This window comes from Epinephelus lanceolatus, chromosome 11 (genome assembly GCF_041903045.1).
Source record: "Epinephelus lanceolatus isolate andai-2023 chromosome 11, ASM4190304v1, whole genome shotgun sequence".
Taxonomy (NCBI): domain Eukaryota; kingdom Metazoa; phylum Chordata; class Actinopteri; order Perciformes; family Serranidae; genus Epinephelus; species Epinephelus lanceolatus.
In genome coordinates, this window is record NC_135744.1 from 11,081,479 (window position 1) to 11,101,397 (window position 19,919).

General features: G+C 38.7%; 1 protein-coding gene across 4 annotated transcripts; it reads left to right on the forward strand.

Moving 5' to 3' along the window:
• Positions 1–4,850: 4,850 nt before the first annotated feature.
• gab3 (GRB2 associated binding protein 3) lies at positions 4,851–19,234 on the forward strand. Of its 4 annotated transcripts, none has more exons than XM_033640029.2 (10): positions 4,851–5,007; positions 8,596–8,896; positions 11,405–11,555; positions 11,653–12,116; positions 12,304–12,353; positions 13,858–14,107; positions 14,470–14,560; positions 14,825–14,909; positions 16,004–16,123; positions 18,179–19,234. In XM_033640029.2, the coding sequence occupies exons 1-10, from the start codon at positions 4,936–4,938 to the stop codon at positions 18,293–18,295; spliced, it is 1,701 nt and encodes a 566-aa protein (XP_033495920.1). In that variant the 5' UTR covers positions 4,851–4,935; the 3' UTR covers positions 18,296–19,234. The 4 variants fall into 4 exon arrangements, with proteins under 4 accessions (XP_033495920.1, XP_033495928.1, XP_078028368.1 ...); XM_033640037.2 differs by having other exon boundaries at positions 13,861–14,107; positions 18,176–19,234; XM_078172242.1 differs by having other exon boundaries at positions 13,861–14,107.
• Positions 19,235–19,919: the final 685 nt, after the last annotated feature.

Sequence of the window (19,919 nt, forward strand, 5' to 3'; positions counted from 1 at the left end):
CAACTGGACCAGTGTCTTAACTGAAATATAAGTTACGTAATACCACTCAACATGACAATATGAAAATCGGACAATCCAACATCTAATGTTACAGAATAAATCGTCAAATTAAACATAAATGTGAGCGGCACCTTGAAAAAAAGAATCGTGTAATTTTCATTATTGACAGTTTCATAACTAGGCATGTTTTTTTTTTTGCTTTACTTTATTATTAATCGAGCTAAAGAAAAAATGACGGTTAATGTTAAATTCATTAGCTATTTCCTGCTGCCCATAACAGTTCTGAAGGTGCCAATTTATGATATGCTAACCTTAAATGCACGATTGTGCAGCCCGCAGTGTTATATTATACCCAAACCATGTTGGAAAGAAATAAACAGTCAATTTGCTTGTTATTTTTCCGGTTATTTTGTCCTAATCAAACTACAGTCATTCACTATCTTCCTTAACATTACACTAAAAATATCATTCCACCATGGAAGTGCAGGGAGTGAAGGCTTTGAATAAAAACCTTTCAAAAGACTTCAATTAATTACTTACTTTTAGCTTTTCAATGCATTTATAGTTATTTAAGATTAAACATCGGTGTGATAACTTGTACACTGAATTCCTGAAACGTAAATTAACGGTAGACTCTGAAATGCTAGCATGAAGGTTCGGAAACAAGCTAATTCACGTTGACGAACACATCTAATTTATAAAACTTTTTCAGGTTTCAAAATGACTTTAAACGGTAAATCTTCTTACCTTTGTCATGCTGAAGGTGGATAACTGAAGTGAAGTCAGTTGCTGGTCCGTTTGACTTTGTCCGCGTCGAAGAATCTTCTTGCTAGCTGGTTGTGTTTTTCGTGGCTTCTCTCTTTGAGTGCAGGGGTGAAATGACGAACTTGATCTCTCCGTCTAATATTTATTTGCTGCACATAGCAACCATGGAATCCCAACGTCGTTACGTCATCAATGTTTGTATTTAATGTTTATTTGTATTTATTCAGTATTTGCTTTATCCACTTTCATTTCGCAATAATTTCACAAATTATTATTTTCCTAATATTAAAATATTTTTTAACATAGGCTACTTATTGCATATCGTTACATTTACTTTATTTTAGTGTAGTGGCTGCGTTATTTCTTTCCCGACAAATACAATTTATTGGTCTGTCAGCCCATTTGATTAGGTGGCAGCTTAATGGAAATCCAAGGGCGCCATCTTGTGGACATATCCAGCTAGCTGACAACTGTTAGCTGTAACGTTAGTTCTGCCATCATGGTCAAATATAAGGTAATTAAGCCATATTTCGGATAATCACGCGCTAACTGTCTCATGTCGTGAGCTGAGCACATTTTAATTAAAATGCGTCACTTATCTGACAGTTGCGGTAACAGTTAAAATGTCCTATTAGGCAATACTTTCTGGGATAAACCACGTGTGTCGTACTGTGTAGGCCTATTGTTATAGCCTAATCATTTTGATATCACTTTTCTTTCAAAATGTTGTGTCAAGGCGCTTTTCCCCACATACTACTATAAAAAGACACATTTAAAGAATTGTCATTACTGCAACAGCAACACTACCATGTTATGTTATGTTATGTTATAGTATATATATTAGGCCTATATTATATTATAGCCTATACTACCTGAACAGAGACTTTGACTTGATGACAGCTTAAAGTTATTTGAGACATATATTTATTATTATTTATATATATTGGATAAGATAAACTGTATCATTTAAGAACATTGAATGATAAAGTGTTTTTTTTTGTACAAAATAGTCAATTCTAATTAGCCAGCTTAGCTTCATTATCTTTACCATAATAGGGCATTTGATAGAGCATGTAGTTAAAAAATATTTGACCTTTATTAGACTTGTAACAACTAATGTAGCACACAGTAGTGTTTATAAGTAATGTACGTGGGTCCATGTTATGTTCACAAACCTTCATTTGGTTTTCACTAAGTAGGCTAGTGGTTTAAATATGAATGTGAGCTGTAACAGCATAAACTACAACATTATGTCACCCTCTGGTGATTGCTCCAGACATCTGAGAAGAGACTAGATTGAGTCTGTTTCTAGTGCTGCAGTCAATTGCAGAATGCTTATTAAAAAACAGACATATCTGTTATTGTCTCATGACTGAAATAAAGTAGGCTAAAGGGCTTAACATATTCTACAAACAGTTTTGGATGTTTCCACACAGTGAACCTCATGGCTGATGAATGAAAGGCTCTATTGGAATAACAAGGCTGCCCTCTGACAGACAACCTATACACCTATACCTATACAACCATGTCAATTCAGTCCTTACAGTATAAGGATGTAAGCAAATTTAAAAACCTGCAAGAATTTATTCTTTGGCCACACGGGGGCAGCAAAAGCATCCATCAATCTCCCACGTAAGCCAGTGGATAGCTGACTATGTGACCTTTGATAGCCAGTCACAACAGCTGTTCTTGTGTTACTGCTGAGTGGGACAATAAAAATAAGTCTTGGTGAAATGTGGTAGCTGTGTCACTTTTCACACAGTGAACCTCATGGCTGACAAATGAAAGGCTCTATTGGAATCATAAGGCTGCTCTTTTGTCAGATATTTTGCAACCATCTCATGCCTTTGAGTTTGCCAAAAGGTTGTAGACTCAGCAGAGTAAAAACCTGCAGGAATTAATTCTTTGGCCACTTGGGGGCAGCAAAAGTCAGACTGTATCAACCACACTGGCTGATCATAAAGTTCATATGGCATATTGATATATAACAGCAGCTGTAGGAGTAAATGGAGAAAAGACCAAGTGATTGATTTGCTTTTAATCATAAACAACATTATTACATCTTTCAATACCATTAATTTAAATAATTTTGTACATTTTGATAGGCTGTCTATATGTTGACTAGTGATTCATATAGTATCCAGTCATAAGTGTAGTTGAACGCTGAATACCATGAATCAACTAAAGAGATGTATACAGTATGTGAAAGACTGCAAAATAGGCTTCATGTTTCAAATGATTTTGTTTGTTTGTTTTGTTTTTGCATTTACCTGAATTTAACATTCTTTATAGTGTGCTTTTACTTTACAGTATTTAACAGTATTATTTTATGTATAGATGTAGGCCTACAGTTTATTACAGGCTACTGTGTTGCATTACTTTACTGTTTTTACTGTATTTCTATAATATCATGCTGCTAAAGTAATGTGCTGTGACTTTTTACTGTGAAGTCACAGTTTTTAAAGGGCTGTTATACTACTATATCGCTGTAATATGATCAATCAATCAATCAATCAATCACTTTATTTATAGAGCACTTTTCATACATAAAATGTATCACAAAGTGCTGTACATTACAGAACACAAGCAGGAAAGGATCAGGGGGTACAAAATAAAATACAAAATAAAATACAAAACCCGACCCACCCACCCTCCCAGCCCACATTCAACACAGACCCCCCCCCCCCCACACACACACACACACACACACACACACAGGGACACCAAGTCAGGACACAGCTGACTTTGAAGTCACACTATAAAGCTGTCATTTTACTTTAAATTACCATCAAAATCTCACAGTAACTAATGTAAAAGTAATGCAACTAATAGTCAGTAACAATGTAATCTGACAGTCAAATATTTGACAGTATACATACAAAACAGCACAAAACATAATAACGATACAATAAAACTACCATACTTGACAAGCACCATCATTCATGACTACATGACTGATCTCTGTTTAAAAGCTGTTTCAACAACATTAAAAAGTATGATCCATAATAAATCTGACATGTTGTTTCCTCAGGGGAGGGGGAGGATTAAGGCTCCTTATAGATGCACCCTGAGGTACTGAGCCGGAAACCCTTAGCAGGAAACACTATGTCAGCACCTTGGGGGCCTGTTTTTTTTTTGTTTTGTTTTTTTTTACACTTAATGGCTATGTTTAATATTATCTAATATAATAACATTTGTCATAAATATGGCTGCTGAGAGTTTATCAGCTTCCTATGCAAAATTCTAATTGCATGGTAGTTTATCATCTTAAGAGGCTTGATTGTTGTAGAGGCTGCTTGTGACTAAGAAGTCATAAAATAGCTTAAATGTGAAAAGATCACGGAATGCATGAAACTATTCACAGTATAAGGAGTTTAAATGTATGTAAGTTTGCTTTTACAACCTTTCTTATCACATTTACTCAAAAGTAAAGTGTGAATATAACATAAGATCAAGTTTCCAAACCTGTTCAATACATTGCAACTTAATCCCTAATTTATGCTTTTTACTTTTGACAAGGGCTGAGAAGAAAAGCAAACATCTAGTGACACTACTACTATTATCGTTACATCTGCACTGAGACCTCCCTGAAGCCTCACATGGAAATGAGCCCTTATCAGGTTATCGTTCAGTGTCAAAGATTTGCAGGAGGTCTATGTTTGAATCCACTTCAAACCACTTCTGGTTTCTGTAGAGCTCAGAAACCACATTATACAAGCAAACAAACAAACAAATGAAGCACATTATGACAGCAAAATGAAATCAGTATGATGTTTATTAAACACAAACCAAGATAGGATCTTTCTGCAGCATGTGTGACTCAGCCCCTGTATGCTACAGGAATCAATACAACTTAATCCTCAAACCTGTCAAACCTCATCATGTGTAGTATTTATGCCAACAGCTTCATCCACTTGCCCCCGAGCACATGAGAAAATAAACATATAATTCTCACCCTACCTCCCCTGCTCTCTCTCTCTCTCTCTCTCTCTCTCTCTCTCTCTCTCTCTCTCTCTCTGTCAGTGTGATCAATTTTTCGACTTCCTCCTTTTGGAGTGGCTGGGCTGAATACCAGAACACAGGATATGCTTCGCAGTGCTCTCAGTTTCATAGCAGCAGCAGCAGCAGCAGCAGCAGCCGTAAGGACGGACGACACACTCTGCAGTCAAGATGAGTGCTGGGGATGTGGTCTGCACAGGCTGGCTCATTAAATCTCCCCCGGAGAAGAAACTTAAGAGATTTGTGAGTAGGAGTACACACCGGACACTTGTTTATGTCCTCTGCCAGCAGTAGGATGCCAGGTTGTGTTGTAGAGCCTTGTGTATGTGTGTGTGTGTGTGTGTGTGTGTGTGTGTCTCACGGTGTGGAATGATGATTTAGAAACATACAGTACTGTGGGTTTGTATGCTTTTGTTAAACTGAGCCGTAATTCAGTCTCCTTTATATCATCTTCCTCATTTGTATAATAACACCTCACTCTTGTGTTGTGGCTTGTGGATGCACTTCATAGCTACAACAGCTATTATTTATGACAATAACAATATGTCACAAACTGCAGATGTACCTCAGGCAGACATAGATTCCTAAAGCAAGTATATGTTATTGCTTACATGGACAGCAGTGTTTTGTGGTTGTTGGGAGTCATGTGATGACGCTGGGCTGGCCACTCACTCTGCTCTGTGTATATGTGTTTGTGTGATGAGCGCGTGCATTGTGAAACATGGGAAGTAATGTGAGCAGCAGTCAGACAGACTAAAGTGACAAGCAGAAATAGTCTAGCTTTATGATGGCTGTTTGCACTTCCTCTGTACGAACAGAGGAGGTGGAGGGCTAGTTGTCAACACCAGTGCAGGGAAAGGGTGGGTGGAGGCGTGCATTGATGGGGTTTGGAGCGGGAAATAGAAACTTATTATGGCACACTATGCAAATCCTGTTGATACCAGAGAATAAAGTAAATACATGTTTATCAGTGTTGTAAGGTCAGGCTCACTATCTGACTATCTGAGTATTCAAATGTCAAGCATGAAAATTTTAATTATCATGGTCAAATTTATCTCGCTCTGTGGTGTCCTCACATGAAATGAAAATGTTCAGACAGCAGCAAGCATAAAGAAAACAATGTCCAATGCTGTAGTGTTGTTCACAAAGTTGTTTGTTTAGTTGCTGGATGTAGCTGAAGCTTCTTGGTTTGACATTGGCACCTTGTACAGAAACAGAAGTGTTCTTTTGTTGTCTCGCTTTCTGTCAGCGGTGCATTTCCACTTTCTGCCACGATAAATGTGCATTTAATGGTTGTCTGCTGCGTCCAGTGCACGACACTGTGTGGTGAAGTTGGCCCTTACCCACAAGAGCTTGTTTTTTTTGTTTTTTTTATAGAGACCTACATGCATTATGGCCATGTATTTTGAGTGCTACCTTTGAGGACATATATTTTATTATCAAAACCCTCATTATTTTCACAGAATTGAAAAAAATGAATAATTTCCACTCCTCAAGGTCACACAGTAAAATGAATATATTGTAAGAGAAACTATTGCAAATCTTAGAAATTAGTTAGATGTATATAGACATCTACTGTATTATACTACGCAGTGTTGATACAGTCATTTTAAGGCTTTTGAGAATAGATATTGGCAACATTATAACATACATGTGCATGACCTTTTTCACTGAAAACACCTGAACATATCAGCACAGGTGTGAATAATATAATCAATAGCCACTGAATTCAATTTAGCTCCTTCATTTTCAGGGTCCTGTTATTCATTCTGGCTCACTGTCAGGGCACGGTCACATGAGGGAAATTAACACTGACGAATATTCACTTCCCATTTACTTTCATTCATTGCCAGTACTGTTGCAAATAAAACATCCGCTTCTAATGGCAAAGCCAACAAGAAAGATGCTGCCTGGCTTCCAGAAAGTCGGGTGACAGGCACGGAATGTAAGAAAATGAAAAATGTACCAATACCATCATATTTCACTGTATTTATTAGCAAGCTAGCTAACAAGAGCTAGCTAGTCCATCTGTGATGGACATCACATCGGGCACTGCCTACAATCAGCATGAATATGGCCTTGGCAGGTGATAGTCATTTGTGACATTCCCTCACGCTGCCATGGCTTCATGGGACACTTGAATAGAACAGAGCCATTATTAATGTTATTAGTAATGTGGTCTTACTGTGACAAGTCAAGATGTCTGCTGTGAAGACAGTCTTTTATGTTTTAGAGTTTTATGAAAATAAATTTTTGCTTGAGTGTCTATATCTGTACTAAATTTTTGCCCCACCACAGCAAAAAGAAAAGAAGAAAAAAAACCCTAACTCAAAGTCCAATTACCAGCATTTTCCAGATTTTTCATCACATTACATGGTCTTCCTTGTTCCTTGTTTTAATTTTATATACTTTATTAATCCCCGAGGGGAAATTAAATTTTTTCACTCTGTTGTCAATTACACAAAGGTCTGAACACACACATGCACAAACAGGACCTATACATGCACTAGGTGGAGAGATGTCAAAGTGGGGCTGCCCATGACAGGCGTTTCGAGCGGCTGGGGGGTTCGGTGACTTGCTCAAGGGCACCTCGGCCCAGGAGGTGAACTGGCACCTCTCCAGCCACCAGTCCACGCTCCATATTAATAATAATAATAATAATAATAATAATAATAATAATGACTAAGCAAACTCCATCTGCTGAGGAAGACCAGTAGTAGTAAACTAGTAACACAACCATGAGTTAAGATTGTTTTTTCTTCAAACTTCAGCTTGAAGCTTCAGCTTTTTTTTGTTTTGTGATTTCTTTGTTAGCCATGGTCTTGTATTAAACATACATCATATCCACAGTTGGGGGAAATAAGGGCTTTAGCCTGCAGGTAACATAAGGACAAGACTGGAAGTTCACTTTAATGAAAACAGCGAAACCCTGTCCTCACCTGGTTTCTATTTTCTGAAAGAGCAAAGTAAAAAAAAGGGGATCCACTTCTTCACTCATCAGCACCTATACACAAAACAACTTATTTTTCAAAGCTAAAACTTTCCATATTCAATAACCATCTGTCTAGTTACGGTTTCCTCTTAAACTTGGCAGTCTTATTGGCGGTACGTGTGGCATGTCTAACCATTTCCTGGTATAAACACACATAAATTACCAACTGACTTGTGCAGAAGCGGATTACCCACATGTAGGGGGGGAAAAAAGCGTTTTAAGTTCACACCACATAAATATCAGGCGAGGCTCCACCTTCACAAGGAACATAAAGCCACAAAACCAAGTGTGAAAACGATATCTCTACATCCAACATTACTATTCATATGATGTGTTTTATTCATTGCAATTTCTAAATATGAAATATGACACCCACACAACTGGTATGACGACTGGCACCCACTGAGGGCTCAGGCGCTAGTAGATCTGTGGTGGTATAAATACCTTTTAACAGTTTTAGTATGAAGTTTTCAGTAAGTCCTCAGTACAAAGCAGTGACCAAGTACTGTATATATACCTCTTTCGTTGTGTTAGACATTTTCTGCTAAATACAGTGAACTTCCTCTTCTCTGTACTTCTGGGAAATTCGAGTTGAGGTTCCGCTTACTGACTATATCAAAAGCAAAAAAAGGAGCTAAAGTTGCAAAGTTAGCTGTTGTGAGCAGGAGCTGTGATCTAATTCCCATGACTGGTCATGACTAATAAAATGGTGGTGATGGGGAAGAGGGAGACATTACTTTTAACATGATGTGGTACTGTGAATAATATTACAAAGTAAAGGATGAAGTTAACCTTGAGATTAACTCCATGATGAACTATTGGCTCTTTTTCTCCTGCAGGCATGGAGGAAACGCTGGTTTGTGCTTCGAAGAGGTCGCATGAGCGGCAATCCTGATGTGCTGGAGTACTATCAAAGCAAGAACTCCAAAAAGCCAATCCGCACCATCGACCTGAAAGAGTGCGAGGTGGAAATGCTCAACGGGCAGCTTAGGATAAAGCGAGACTTCCATGGGAAGCACCTCTTTGTGGTAAAGACCTCATCTCGTGTTTTTTACCTGGTGGCCAAAACTGAGGAGGAGATGAACAGCTGGATCAGTAGCATCAGTCAAATCTGCCAGTTTGGGAGCCTGGAGGACGCAGGTAAATACACATTACTATTCAGTTGTGTTAAAGCTGCACTTGGCAAGAATTTTGAAACATACCTGTCTCATTAATAATCACAAAGTGATGGTATATAACAGATCATCCCAATCATAAGCTGTATTTTAATAGATTCACCCTGCTGGTCCAGAGAAATTGGTGTCATTTAACCCCAAACAGGAAGTGGTGGACTGAAAATCAAACTTTAGAATGAGGTCAGAACAAACTGTTTATTTGGTCCTGTGTGATTCACAGACTAGTTAGTGTTCAAACATACGGGTGCAGACAACTCACATAATATTTCAACACAAAAGTCCCAGAATTTCAAATTGTTCATTGTATCCTCATACAACCGTACGTATGATATCCTACAAATTAGTTACAGAGATAAGGTTTAGACAAATAAGTTACTGTGGTTAGGTTAAGGAAAATAAACAACGTACCTTAACGTGACTCAAAGTTCACACAAATTTGACACGCTTCTGAAAACTGGTCTCCTGGGGAAAGTCCCTTGTTTTGTGACCCATACAGCACCCCAATCTGCCTTCTTAAGGGGGCCACTTCCTTCTTCACTCTCATCAGCGCATTGTTTGCCGCCATCCCAGCACTTGGGTTATACACAGACTACTGGCTCGTGATCACATGGGGTATGTGCAAATTTCGGTGCATTATTTTCCATAGGGAAACGTACAAACAGTGCATAAGAACAGCCTGAATTGTTATAACGTGCATCTACAGTGAAGCTTTTACTGAGAAAGTGTAAATCTGCCACACATGTTGATTACTACACACTCATGCATGCTTTGCCAAACCTAAAGAACAGTATTTAAAATTTTAGTGACTAGAGATTCTGAATATACCATTTTCAAGCAAAATTTGGAATACTGCCATGGTATCCTTGGTTTGAGTAATTTGCATTATCTAAGCAAAGTGGTAGAGCATTGAATGTTTTTCTACGTTCAAAAACACCTGAGGGCAAATTTTATGGGAAAATCAAGATTTGAAGAGTTCTTGTATCATCTGTCCCTTAGTGATCCCTGCTTGTGGTCGCAGTGATCAACTCCAAAAACACTGAATCAACTGAAAAATCTAAAACCTAACAGCAGTTTCAGCGTAGTGTGTTTTGATACAGAGGTGGTGTCTCAGATAAGCTTCTCTATAAGTGAGCTCCTAAACCCACACAGTGTCACATCGTCACGTTGTGGTTAAAACCATTTGATACCAATCATATCTGGTTTTCTTGCTACAGCAGGAGCAGCAGCAACAACAACAACAACAACAACAAGTGAATGTTGCGTTATTTTTTAAAATGTAAACATAGAGTATAGTTATATTTTAATGACAGTTATTTTTCACACAGTGCTACTGAAATGGAAATGAATTTGATGATTACTGCACCAGTCAAGCAATGCTTTAATGACTGGAGGACAAAACATGACCACATATATTATCATACATCAGTGTTGACTGTGTACACAAGATGTTTCCAACAGTTCGAAATGTTGCAGCTGTATTAGACCAGAAAGCAGCAGATCAAGAGGGAGCTGAGGTCCCTTTCCAATTATCAGATAAATAATGAAATTTTCCTATTACTTCCATGAACGCGCTTTAGGGCTACACAGAATGAAATATCATCTTTTGTGGGGTCATTCTTTAGTATATCACCAAGTGCTGCTTTTTTTGCCTTGAATTGACCTGTGACCACTGTATTCTTGTTATTTCTGTCTTTACACCTACTTTGCTATGATTACTCTTGACATATGACCTTTGCTTCTCTGTTGCTTCCAGTGATTGCATAGCCATAGTGATACTTCGTGAGAAGACTTAGAGACATGTCTGTTAGAACACTATCATCTGTGTGAGGGAGATAGAGCAATGTTGCTGATAGGCTGCCCTGCTTATTCCTGTAAATCTCATATGCTCTCGGAAAATACACGCACAAGTAACTGACTATAATGTCGAAAAATATATTCTAAACACTAAACGCTGTGTTCACTTTTGCAAAGGACTATAAAAGGTTGTTCTGCACCCACAGGAGAACTCAAACATCTATTAAGGGTAGCAAATGTTTCATGAGAACATGCAAAGTCTTTTGGACCCCCTGCCCCCCCCCCACACACACACACACACACACACACACACACACACACACGGTTCTGCAGGGAGAGCCTTGACTCAGCCTTGGCCTTGAGTGAAATGGAATGAAACAAATTTCTGAGCGAGAGCCAATCTGACTGAAAGATTGGAGGATATATAAACAAAAGAGGGAACAGGGCTCACGTATGTCTACTTTCAAGGTGCCTGCAAAAAAAGCTTTCCTCTTTTCAAATCCACCTGCTCCATTTACAGTACATTTGACTACAGGCTGGAGGATATGTGAGTGTGTGTTTTGTGTGGCATGCTTCAGCTAGCCCCTGATGTCAGCATGTTGGCAGTTTTCTTATCACTCCTTTGTGGTTGAAACGTTTCAGAAACTGAATCCTCTCTGTTTCTGCTTATTTTCGACAGAGAGCTCAGAAGAAGGCTTTCCTCACACCCCGACCTCCCTTCATCTTTCACCTGACAGCACTGACCGAGTGTCTGTATCAAGCCAACCAGATTCCAGTCACCCACTGGACTACCTATTTCTCTCACAGTGTGAGACAGGGAGTGTATGTAGGTATGTACAATGAGTAACACCTTTGACACAACACAAAATGACAGCAGTAGTTCATGTTTAACAAATACTGTGTTTTCATTTTTCCCCATATATGCAGAAATGAGAGCTTTTCAAACTCTGAGATCTCTCTAGAGCAGAAGTCGTCAGATGATGCTGCTGTCAGGGACATTGTCCCATCACCTCTTTACATCGACTCCTCTTCATCCTCCGTCTCTCACGCCAGCCCCAGTTCATCTGTTTTCCTCCATGGAAGGTTGTCTAACCTCCCTTTAAGCGCTCCATGCACCTCCATGGCTTTACCATCATCCTCTTCCTCTCCGCTACGTCACTGTGCCACAAGTGTCTTTCGGTTTGACAAGCCTTATTCTCCTGCATCGTTCGAGGCAACGAGCGACAGACAAACACCTCCTCCGCTGCCACCCAAGTCTAATCACCTGCCAGAGCAGCTCAGTGATGAAGGAGCTCATAGGCCGAGGGTAACGAATGCACAGCATTTCTCAAACCACACTGCATTACTTCTCCGGAGAACCTCTTTGTCAAGCCTGGACCATATCAGAACAGGTATGTCCTCTATAGGAAAGCAGTCTCATGGTATGCATGACACAAAAACTGAAAAAGCAGGGCCCAACAAAATTAATCATAATCATGGTGCTATTATGATGGTGCAGTATGCGGATTCATGCCAACAGTATCCAATTGTAAGGGTGGGGAATGTAAACTAATTTTTCAATCATACATCATTTTTTAGGAGATGCTGAAAGCAGATTGATGAGGAACAGGAGGCAGAGTCTTAATCTGGTAAGAGAATTATTAAATGCAGAAAAACTAAAACATTTGATCTTGCTAAAGGAATTAAAGGAATAATTTGACATTTTGTGAAATACACCTGTTTGCTTTTTTGCCGAGACTTGGATGAGAAGATTGATAGCGCTCTCATGTCTGCATGGAGACATTTAGATTAGCTTAGCTTGCCATTAAGACTGGAAACTGTATATATCACATCTGTAACATAGGCACAGTAACTTCCTGGAGTTTCTTCTGGAGCTAAAGCTATAGTTGAGCATGGATGGATTACTGGACTGGCCTACCGAGCACAGGCCCAGGGGCCCAAAGAGTCAGGGGCCCCTAGCCTTCACCTGCAAAATGTAACTCAATGAAACAAAATAACCAGAAAGAAACATCAAATGACAATTAAGAGACACAAACGACGATAAAAAGATGCAAAACAACCATAAAGAGGAACAAAATGACTACAAGGAGACAAAACACAACTAGAAAGACATGCAAAATGACCACATAACATATTCTCATCCCAGGTGGTTAAATACCAACACTTTCTCACGCCCCTTGGCATATGATACTTATGCTAAAGGCACCCTTTAGCATCTCTATTATACCCACCTTTTAGCATGTGTACTTGACACACAGCTGTCTTCAGGGTGAAGCACATTGTAGCATGTGGTTAATGTGGTCAAACAGTCGCATTTCAGTTCAGGCAACAAAAGTACTTGGTTAGGTTTAGAAAGAAAACCATGGTCTGAGTTTTGGTTTGACGACATGGGAATAAGAGCAAGCTGTACAAAAAGGGGCCAAACTGCCTGCAGACAAAAATACCAACAAAAAACAATTACAAAGTGACAGAAAATCAGCACTAAACCACAGACAGATGTATAACAACTACAAAGAGAAAAAAGCTGAACAACTCAAAAGTCTGCATGTCTTGCCCCTGTGTAGGAGAAGTGGTGGAGTCTCTTGCACGTCTGTGCCCACGCCCAGTGACCTATTGTCTCATAATCTGCTTGTGCGACCAGGACGTGTTTAGCTTAGCCTACCATACCTGAGAGTCACTGTGTCTGGTAAAGAAATAGTACATAATGGCACAGAATGAAACATAACCTCCCATGACTTTTTATTTTTTAAGCTCTGATTTTTGTCCAGATTAAGCAAACGTATATAATGTTAGTGAGCTTTAAAGGTGCTGGTAGGCAGATTCTGTACCGTTGGACAGAGCCAGGCTAGCTGTTTCCCTGGGTTTCCAGTCTTTGTGCTAAGCTAAGCTAAACAGCTTCTGGCTGTAGCTTCATATTTACTGCACAGACATCTAACTCATTAAAATGTCGGATTGGAAAGTTTTCTACTTTAGCACCCTGAGTGGTGGTATCATTTTCCTACAATAAAACATATGCCTTAAGAATAATTTTAAAGATGCTGTAAGCACATACAGGTTGCACACTGTGGTTTTAGCAAATGTTAGTTACAAAAATGGTGTGCTTGTCTCACCACATGATGCTCTGTCTTTCAGCAGCCTTTTTTAAATACCACACGAGTTCAGAGCTACCAGGATGAGTCATATGTCCCCATGGCTTCCCCGTCTCCCTCTGCTTCCACCACTGAATCTGATGGCTATATACCCATGAGCCCCGGGACACTCGCTTTCCTCAATACAAACTACAACGTTAAGTCCTCCGTGTCCCTCACCACACTAATGTGTCAACCTGGAGATCTCGCACCGCCTCCAATTCACCGCCACCTCAAGCCTCGCTTGAGGAGAGGTGAGAGTCATAACTGCCCAGACTGGTTCATGTTATGTTTTTTTTTGTGGAATACTAAGCTTTTATATCTACTCAGCTAATCAACTCTGTGACTGCGGGTCTTCATGATGTTTTTGATTATGTGGTCTTTATTATACTTAAAACATGATTTACAAATGTATAAAATGGATGAAAAGAATGACAGTTTAATTTTCAATTTTATGGCTATGATAATGAAATGTCAGTACAGGATTCAAATAGATATCAGATACACAGACTTTTCTGCACAATGATTTTTAATATGCGTCATCGTTTGAAAACTGACCTTTCCGTGGCACATTAGAGAATTACAACCAGTCCATTAACTTTGCCTTTTCTTGCAGCTCGACCTCCACCTCTTGACTTGAGAGGCCTCTCTACAATCACAGAATGTCCCACTCATCTTCCTTTGAGCAGAGCAATGACTGAATCATGGTGAGAGAAAAGGGCCTCTTTGTCCACAAAGTGTAATTGCAAGCTCTTGTGTTTTGGTTATGTGACTGTCATTTTGTTTAGATCTCATGAAAACTCAGATTTTACCTTAAAATTTTAACAACCTAAGTCTAATTTGTACCTTGGTTATGAATATGCTGACCCAGCTCAGGAAAAAATCCTGCTTCTCTGTTTCTATTTATAAACATTCCTAGTTGGTTGCTAATCTGACATAATTTCTGACTCTTTTTTATTGTGTAATTGCAGCTTTCCAGTGAACTGTTTACCTCTTGAAAGAAGACTTGAAAATGGGGGCAATCCGAGAGATGATGACACAAACTGCACGCCAATGGTAACCTTTGATAGTAGTGAAAACACAGTTTAATCAGAGCACATGTAATGTATACCACAGACTGACATGATCATTAATTATAATAATGCAAGCACCTCTCTATCAGAGACTGCACTTATCATAAATTTAGAGTAGTGACATCAATTCATCAAGTAATGTTTTTTTTTTCTGTTAGTTTCAATACCCCACTGTGGTAATGCAATGTGACCTGACAATGGATTTAGTTTTCCTTGGTCCTAGACCTAGACATTATGGGAAGTAGCTCTGATGATGACATAGCTTTACTGTGTGGCTCATTAAGTCAGCCCACCTCTTCACCTCCCTTTGTCATGTAGCTTGTATCAACATATGAATCATCCACTGTTCACTTAGAACTGGCTCCAATTTTTTTTTTTAAATGGCACTTTCCCCCACAAAATGCAAATCTATGTGTGATTACATTGTTTGTTCACATCTGCTGCCTAAACACTGCAAAGCAGTTTAAATCCATCATGTGGGCATGGATCCTTAAAACACTGCTGACATAAATATCTACAGTATGCAACCTAAACATGTTCCTAGAGATCAATATGGACTTAACTCTACTAGTTTTTGTTGTACAGAAGACTAGAAGAACTAAATCTGACATAATTGTAGGACTGTCTCTGAGTGAAAAAAAAATGTGCTTGAATCTCCACACAGCTAAGAATGTGGGTGTGGAAAATGACTGTGTGTTTCTAAAATATTCTGCTCAGAAAACTGTAATCACACTGGAGACCTTGCAGGGTGTGAGCATATTAAAACAGTGTGATGTACAAGGTTGTTCCTGGAAAGGGTGCATATTTAATTGATTTTCCTAGAATAAAGTCTGGAGAAAGGCATATTAGTCATGTAGGGGTGAGCTGGGCTCTTCTGTTGTTCAAAAACATGCTGACAGGCTGCAAGTGAATGCACTCTGAACACAAGTAGTTTCAATCTGATAAAGAGATAAAAAAAGATAAACAGTTTACTGATAATGCAGCCCATATGAAAATAGATTACAAGTATTTCAGATCATTTTTATCTTGGAACAGTTTTGAGTCATAGAGGTCTTCATCTATTTGTTTCTCTGACAGGAGTCAAGGAATCATTTCTGCCTCAACTTTGATGGAGCGGTTCAACCCTGGGCCAGACGATCGAACCTTGACTATCTGTCACTGGATTTCAATTCTGCATCCCCCTCTCCTGTGCAGAAGGTAGGTTTTGATCAGATAGATGACAGCAATGAACTGGCTTGTCATTTAAATAATAATAGTAATAACAACTAGAATATTTCACAAGAAATTTTGACTGGGTGTCTGCTACTGCTGAAACACATCATGAAATGTATACTATGATTTCGTGACAACCACGCAAGTTATCAGAATGCCTATTAGGCTCAATAAAGTCCCAAGTCTCATGAGCTGTTTAAACCTTAAATCGTGTTTCTATGTCAAAGTATGGCAATTTATTATGGTCCCAAAGTGGACTGGTTTTGAACTCTGTCCATGTCGGTTTCCCGTTATTTTCTATGGGGAAATTTATCACAGCTTTTTGTGATTTTTGTGAAACCACTTGGCAGTTCTCTGAGAAAAGTCATAGCTAACCTTTTCTGAGCATTCCACATGTTTTGATGTTTTTTTTGCAAATGCATTGGCAACACTGTGGAACATGTAGTGTGCCAAAAAAAATGCAGCGGAAGCCTAACAAATAATATATAGTGTGCCTTCTGTTGCACAACAGGCACCCTAAATAAAAGATAATATCTCCCATGTATAAGTACAGACTCAGTATTTTGTCCCATTGTCCAATTGAAGCTTCTGAAGACAGACTTCTTTATTTTTCTTAACTGGACAAGACTCTGATATTGTTGCTGTTACTTTTCAAATACTATCACTTCCTACCTACACCACCTGAATGCTACTAGCGGTGGATGTTGCTGAGGCATTCTGGGAAACAGAGGAAGTCACTGTCTGACGGGGACAGAGAACACCTAAAACTGCACTTTATTAAGCTCTGGCATTGTAAAAGATTTTACTTCAGACTTACTTAAAGGGACATTTCACCCCAAAACCAAAAATACACATTACATGTCTCCTCTTACCTGTTGTGTTATTTACTAATCTAGATTGTTTTTTTTTTTGTAAGTTGCCAAGTGTTGTAGATACCGGTCGTAGGGAAGTCTGCCTTCTTTCATATAATACAGAATAATATGATATAATGGAACTAGATGGAACTCTGCTTGTGGTGCTCAAGAGGCCAACATTTTTCATTTTTTTTAGAGACATATTAGCATTGTCCCTTTCCAGAAACCATGACCCAGTTACTCAAGATAATCCACAGACCTTGTTGTGAGCAGTTTCATAGGAACTATTTTCTTTCTACCAACCTGCACCCGCCAACCATATCACCACACAGAAGGAAGTGTGCATCTACTCGTGACTGACAGGCTTGTACTCATTAATGGCGTCCTCCTTGGCTGACCTGGAATATTAGCTAGCTCAGTGGTGCTAGGTAAGCCAGCAGTAGATGCACACTTCCCCCTGCACAGTGATCCCATTGACAAGTGTAGTTTGGTAGAAAGAAAATAGTTCCTACATGAAAATGCTCACAACAAGGTCTGTGGATTATCTTGAGTAACTGGGTCATGGTTTCTGGAAAGAGACATTGCTGTTGAGTTTTTCAAATATATTTTTTAAATCCTGTTGTTTCCCCTTCTCCACGAGCACCCGACACAAGATTTTGATCTACGTTTGTATATACAGAGCAGCCAGCCGAATCTCTCTTTATCTAAGCATTGTTTTGGCACTTTGTGCTAGAGTGCCATCTAGTTCCATAATAGTGGAGAGATAGCAGACATCTCTATGGCTGATATCCCCAACACTCTGGAACTCACACCAAATTAATCTAGACTGATAAATAACACAACAGTTAAGTATGTATGTATGTATGTATTTTTGATTTTGAGGTATATCATTACATTTTTCTTCACCTATTGGCTCCACTGACCCGCATTATTACAATTCAAATGACCAAATCAGTGCTCACTCAACGAGTAAAAATGCCATGTTGTGCACCTCACTTGAACAGAGAAATGGATGATTTAAGATATGATCCCAAACATTTGTACATCAAGAGTTCTACAGTACACTCAGGAGCATGATACATTAAGCGCAACAAGAGTGAGTGTTCTGCAAGTAAAGCAGAACCATGTTGATTTTGGAAACATATCACTCACTCTCCCCTCCTCTCTCGCTCTCTATGTCCAGCAGAAGCCCTTTCTGTCTGACGAGCACCGAGTGGATTACGTGCAGGTGGATGAGAAGAAGACTCAGGCGCTGCAAAACACCAAAATGGAGTGGACAGATGTCCGACAGTCAAAAACATAAATGGAACAAAAAATCAGGAACACTTGGTTTCAAGAAGACCAGCAATAACACCAGCAGGGAGGACATAACATGAAGAGGACCAAAAAACAATTTAAAAGCACTTTGAAAAACAGCACTGAAAAAAAGAGTACAAGAGTGAGTAAGCAGTTTGATGCTTGCTTGCGGGGCATAAATACAAAATTGCACTGTAAAACGTTCTCTCTCAGTAGATCTACACTGTAAATAATACCAGATTGTGCACTGTATCACAATGATTTTTACCGTAGCATTAAGTTTTCTCAAATCTTGAAAAGGGCATCATATTGCGTATTGTACAAAAACATGAGACTTGCTGTAAATGTATGTATATAGTTGTGTATAGAAGACAAATATTTTGATGATAAAACGTTTTTATATATGATTCTTTCCCACATTATGTACCGTAAACCAAAACAATCCATCCTGAGCTTTCTCCTTCTCTCGCTCCTTCTGTGACCTTCATATTGAAGTTGTTTTTTTACTTATTTTGGTACTTTGATTTCCCTCAAGTCATGGACACAGACATTGTTTCCTGTATACTGAGGTTTGAAAACTGAATCTTTGGTGATACTGATTTTAAGAGACTCTTCTTTTTGTGGCTTACCTTATCTGCCTCTATCTGGATATCACATCAATGAGTCTAGTTCAACAGAAGCAAACCATCATCAAACCACCTCTGTTGTCATAAACAAAATAAAAAAATTATACTGAAAAAATGTTGCTTTTTTGAACAAAAAGGCTGTTAAAAATGGTTCACAGATACCATTTATCCATTTACATTTTTTTCCCTTTCATTTTTAATTTATTGTGTTTTGGTTATTTATTTAATTATATTATGTCTTGTGTCTCATATCCGTCTCCCCCTGGCATTTTCTGATGTTTATGCTCTGATAAATAAATAAAGTTTACATTTTAAAAAAATTCTAAAAGGTGTTCTCCCCTATTTCACAGATGACACATCAATCAGATCAGGCTTGTTGCTAAATTTATATATATTTTGTTTGTACATTATCACATCATCATGAAATTTACTATGAAAACTGTTTGTCTTCTTTTCTCATGTTTTTTAAGAAACCAAATACCAAACAACCAAACATTTCCCAAAATGATATAAAAAAGGGTTTTGCCAGATTTTCTTTTTGTGAGAACAATGCCAAAATAGATGAAAACTGGTTCTGAATATTCACCACAGAAAGAGCAGTTTGTGTTTATGTCTTTTTCATCTATTAATGAATAATTTTGAAGGGCATCTCCTTGACCCTATTTGTGATAAGAGTATTTTTATTATTAAGGCAAATGACATACACAGCATATAGCAACATACAGCACAGAACATATATACATATGGGGGTCACATAGTTTTAGCTAGGCCTCCTTCTGGCCACCAATCCAGACTCGCCATTAGCATGTTAACTGATTCCCCCAAACAAGCACCAGAACATTAACACATATACAATAGCTACATACACACCCCCACACATCTCTACACATGATGTAATACATAAAACAGGTAAACACATGCTGACACACACAGACACACACACACACACAGACTCACATGCATACACAAATGTGCATTAAATAGGTACATGCACAGAGTTAGGTG

Coding starts and splice junctions, on each gene's coding strand:
- gab3 (XM_033640046.2), top strand. CDS start 4,936: ATGAGTGCTGGGGATGTGGTCTGCACAGGCTGGCTCATTAAATCTCCC. Junction 8,897..11,404: donor TGGGAGCCTGGAGGACGCAG/GTAAATACACAT, acceptor TATTTTCGACAG/AGAGCTCAGAAGAAGGCTTT. Junction 14,561..14,824: donor AGAGCAATGACTGAATCATG/GTGAGAGAAAAG, acceptor GTGTAATTGCAG/CTTTCCAGTGAACTGTTTAC.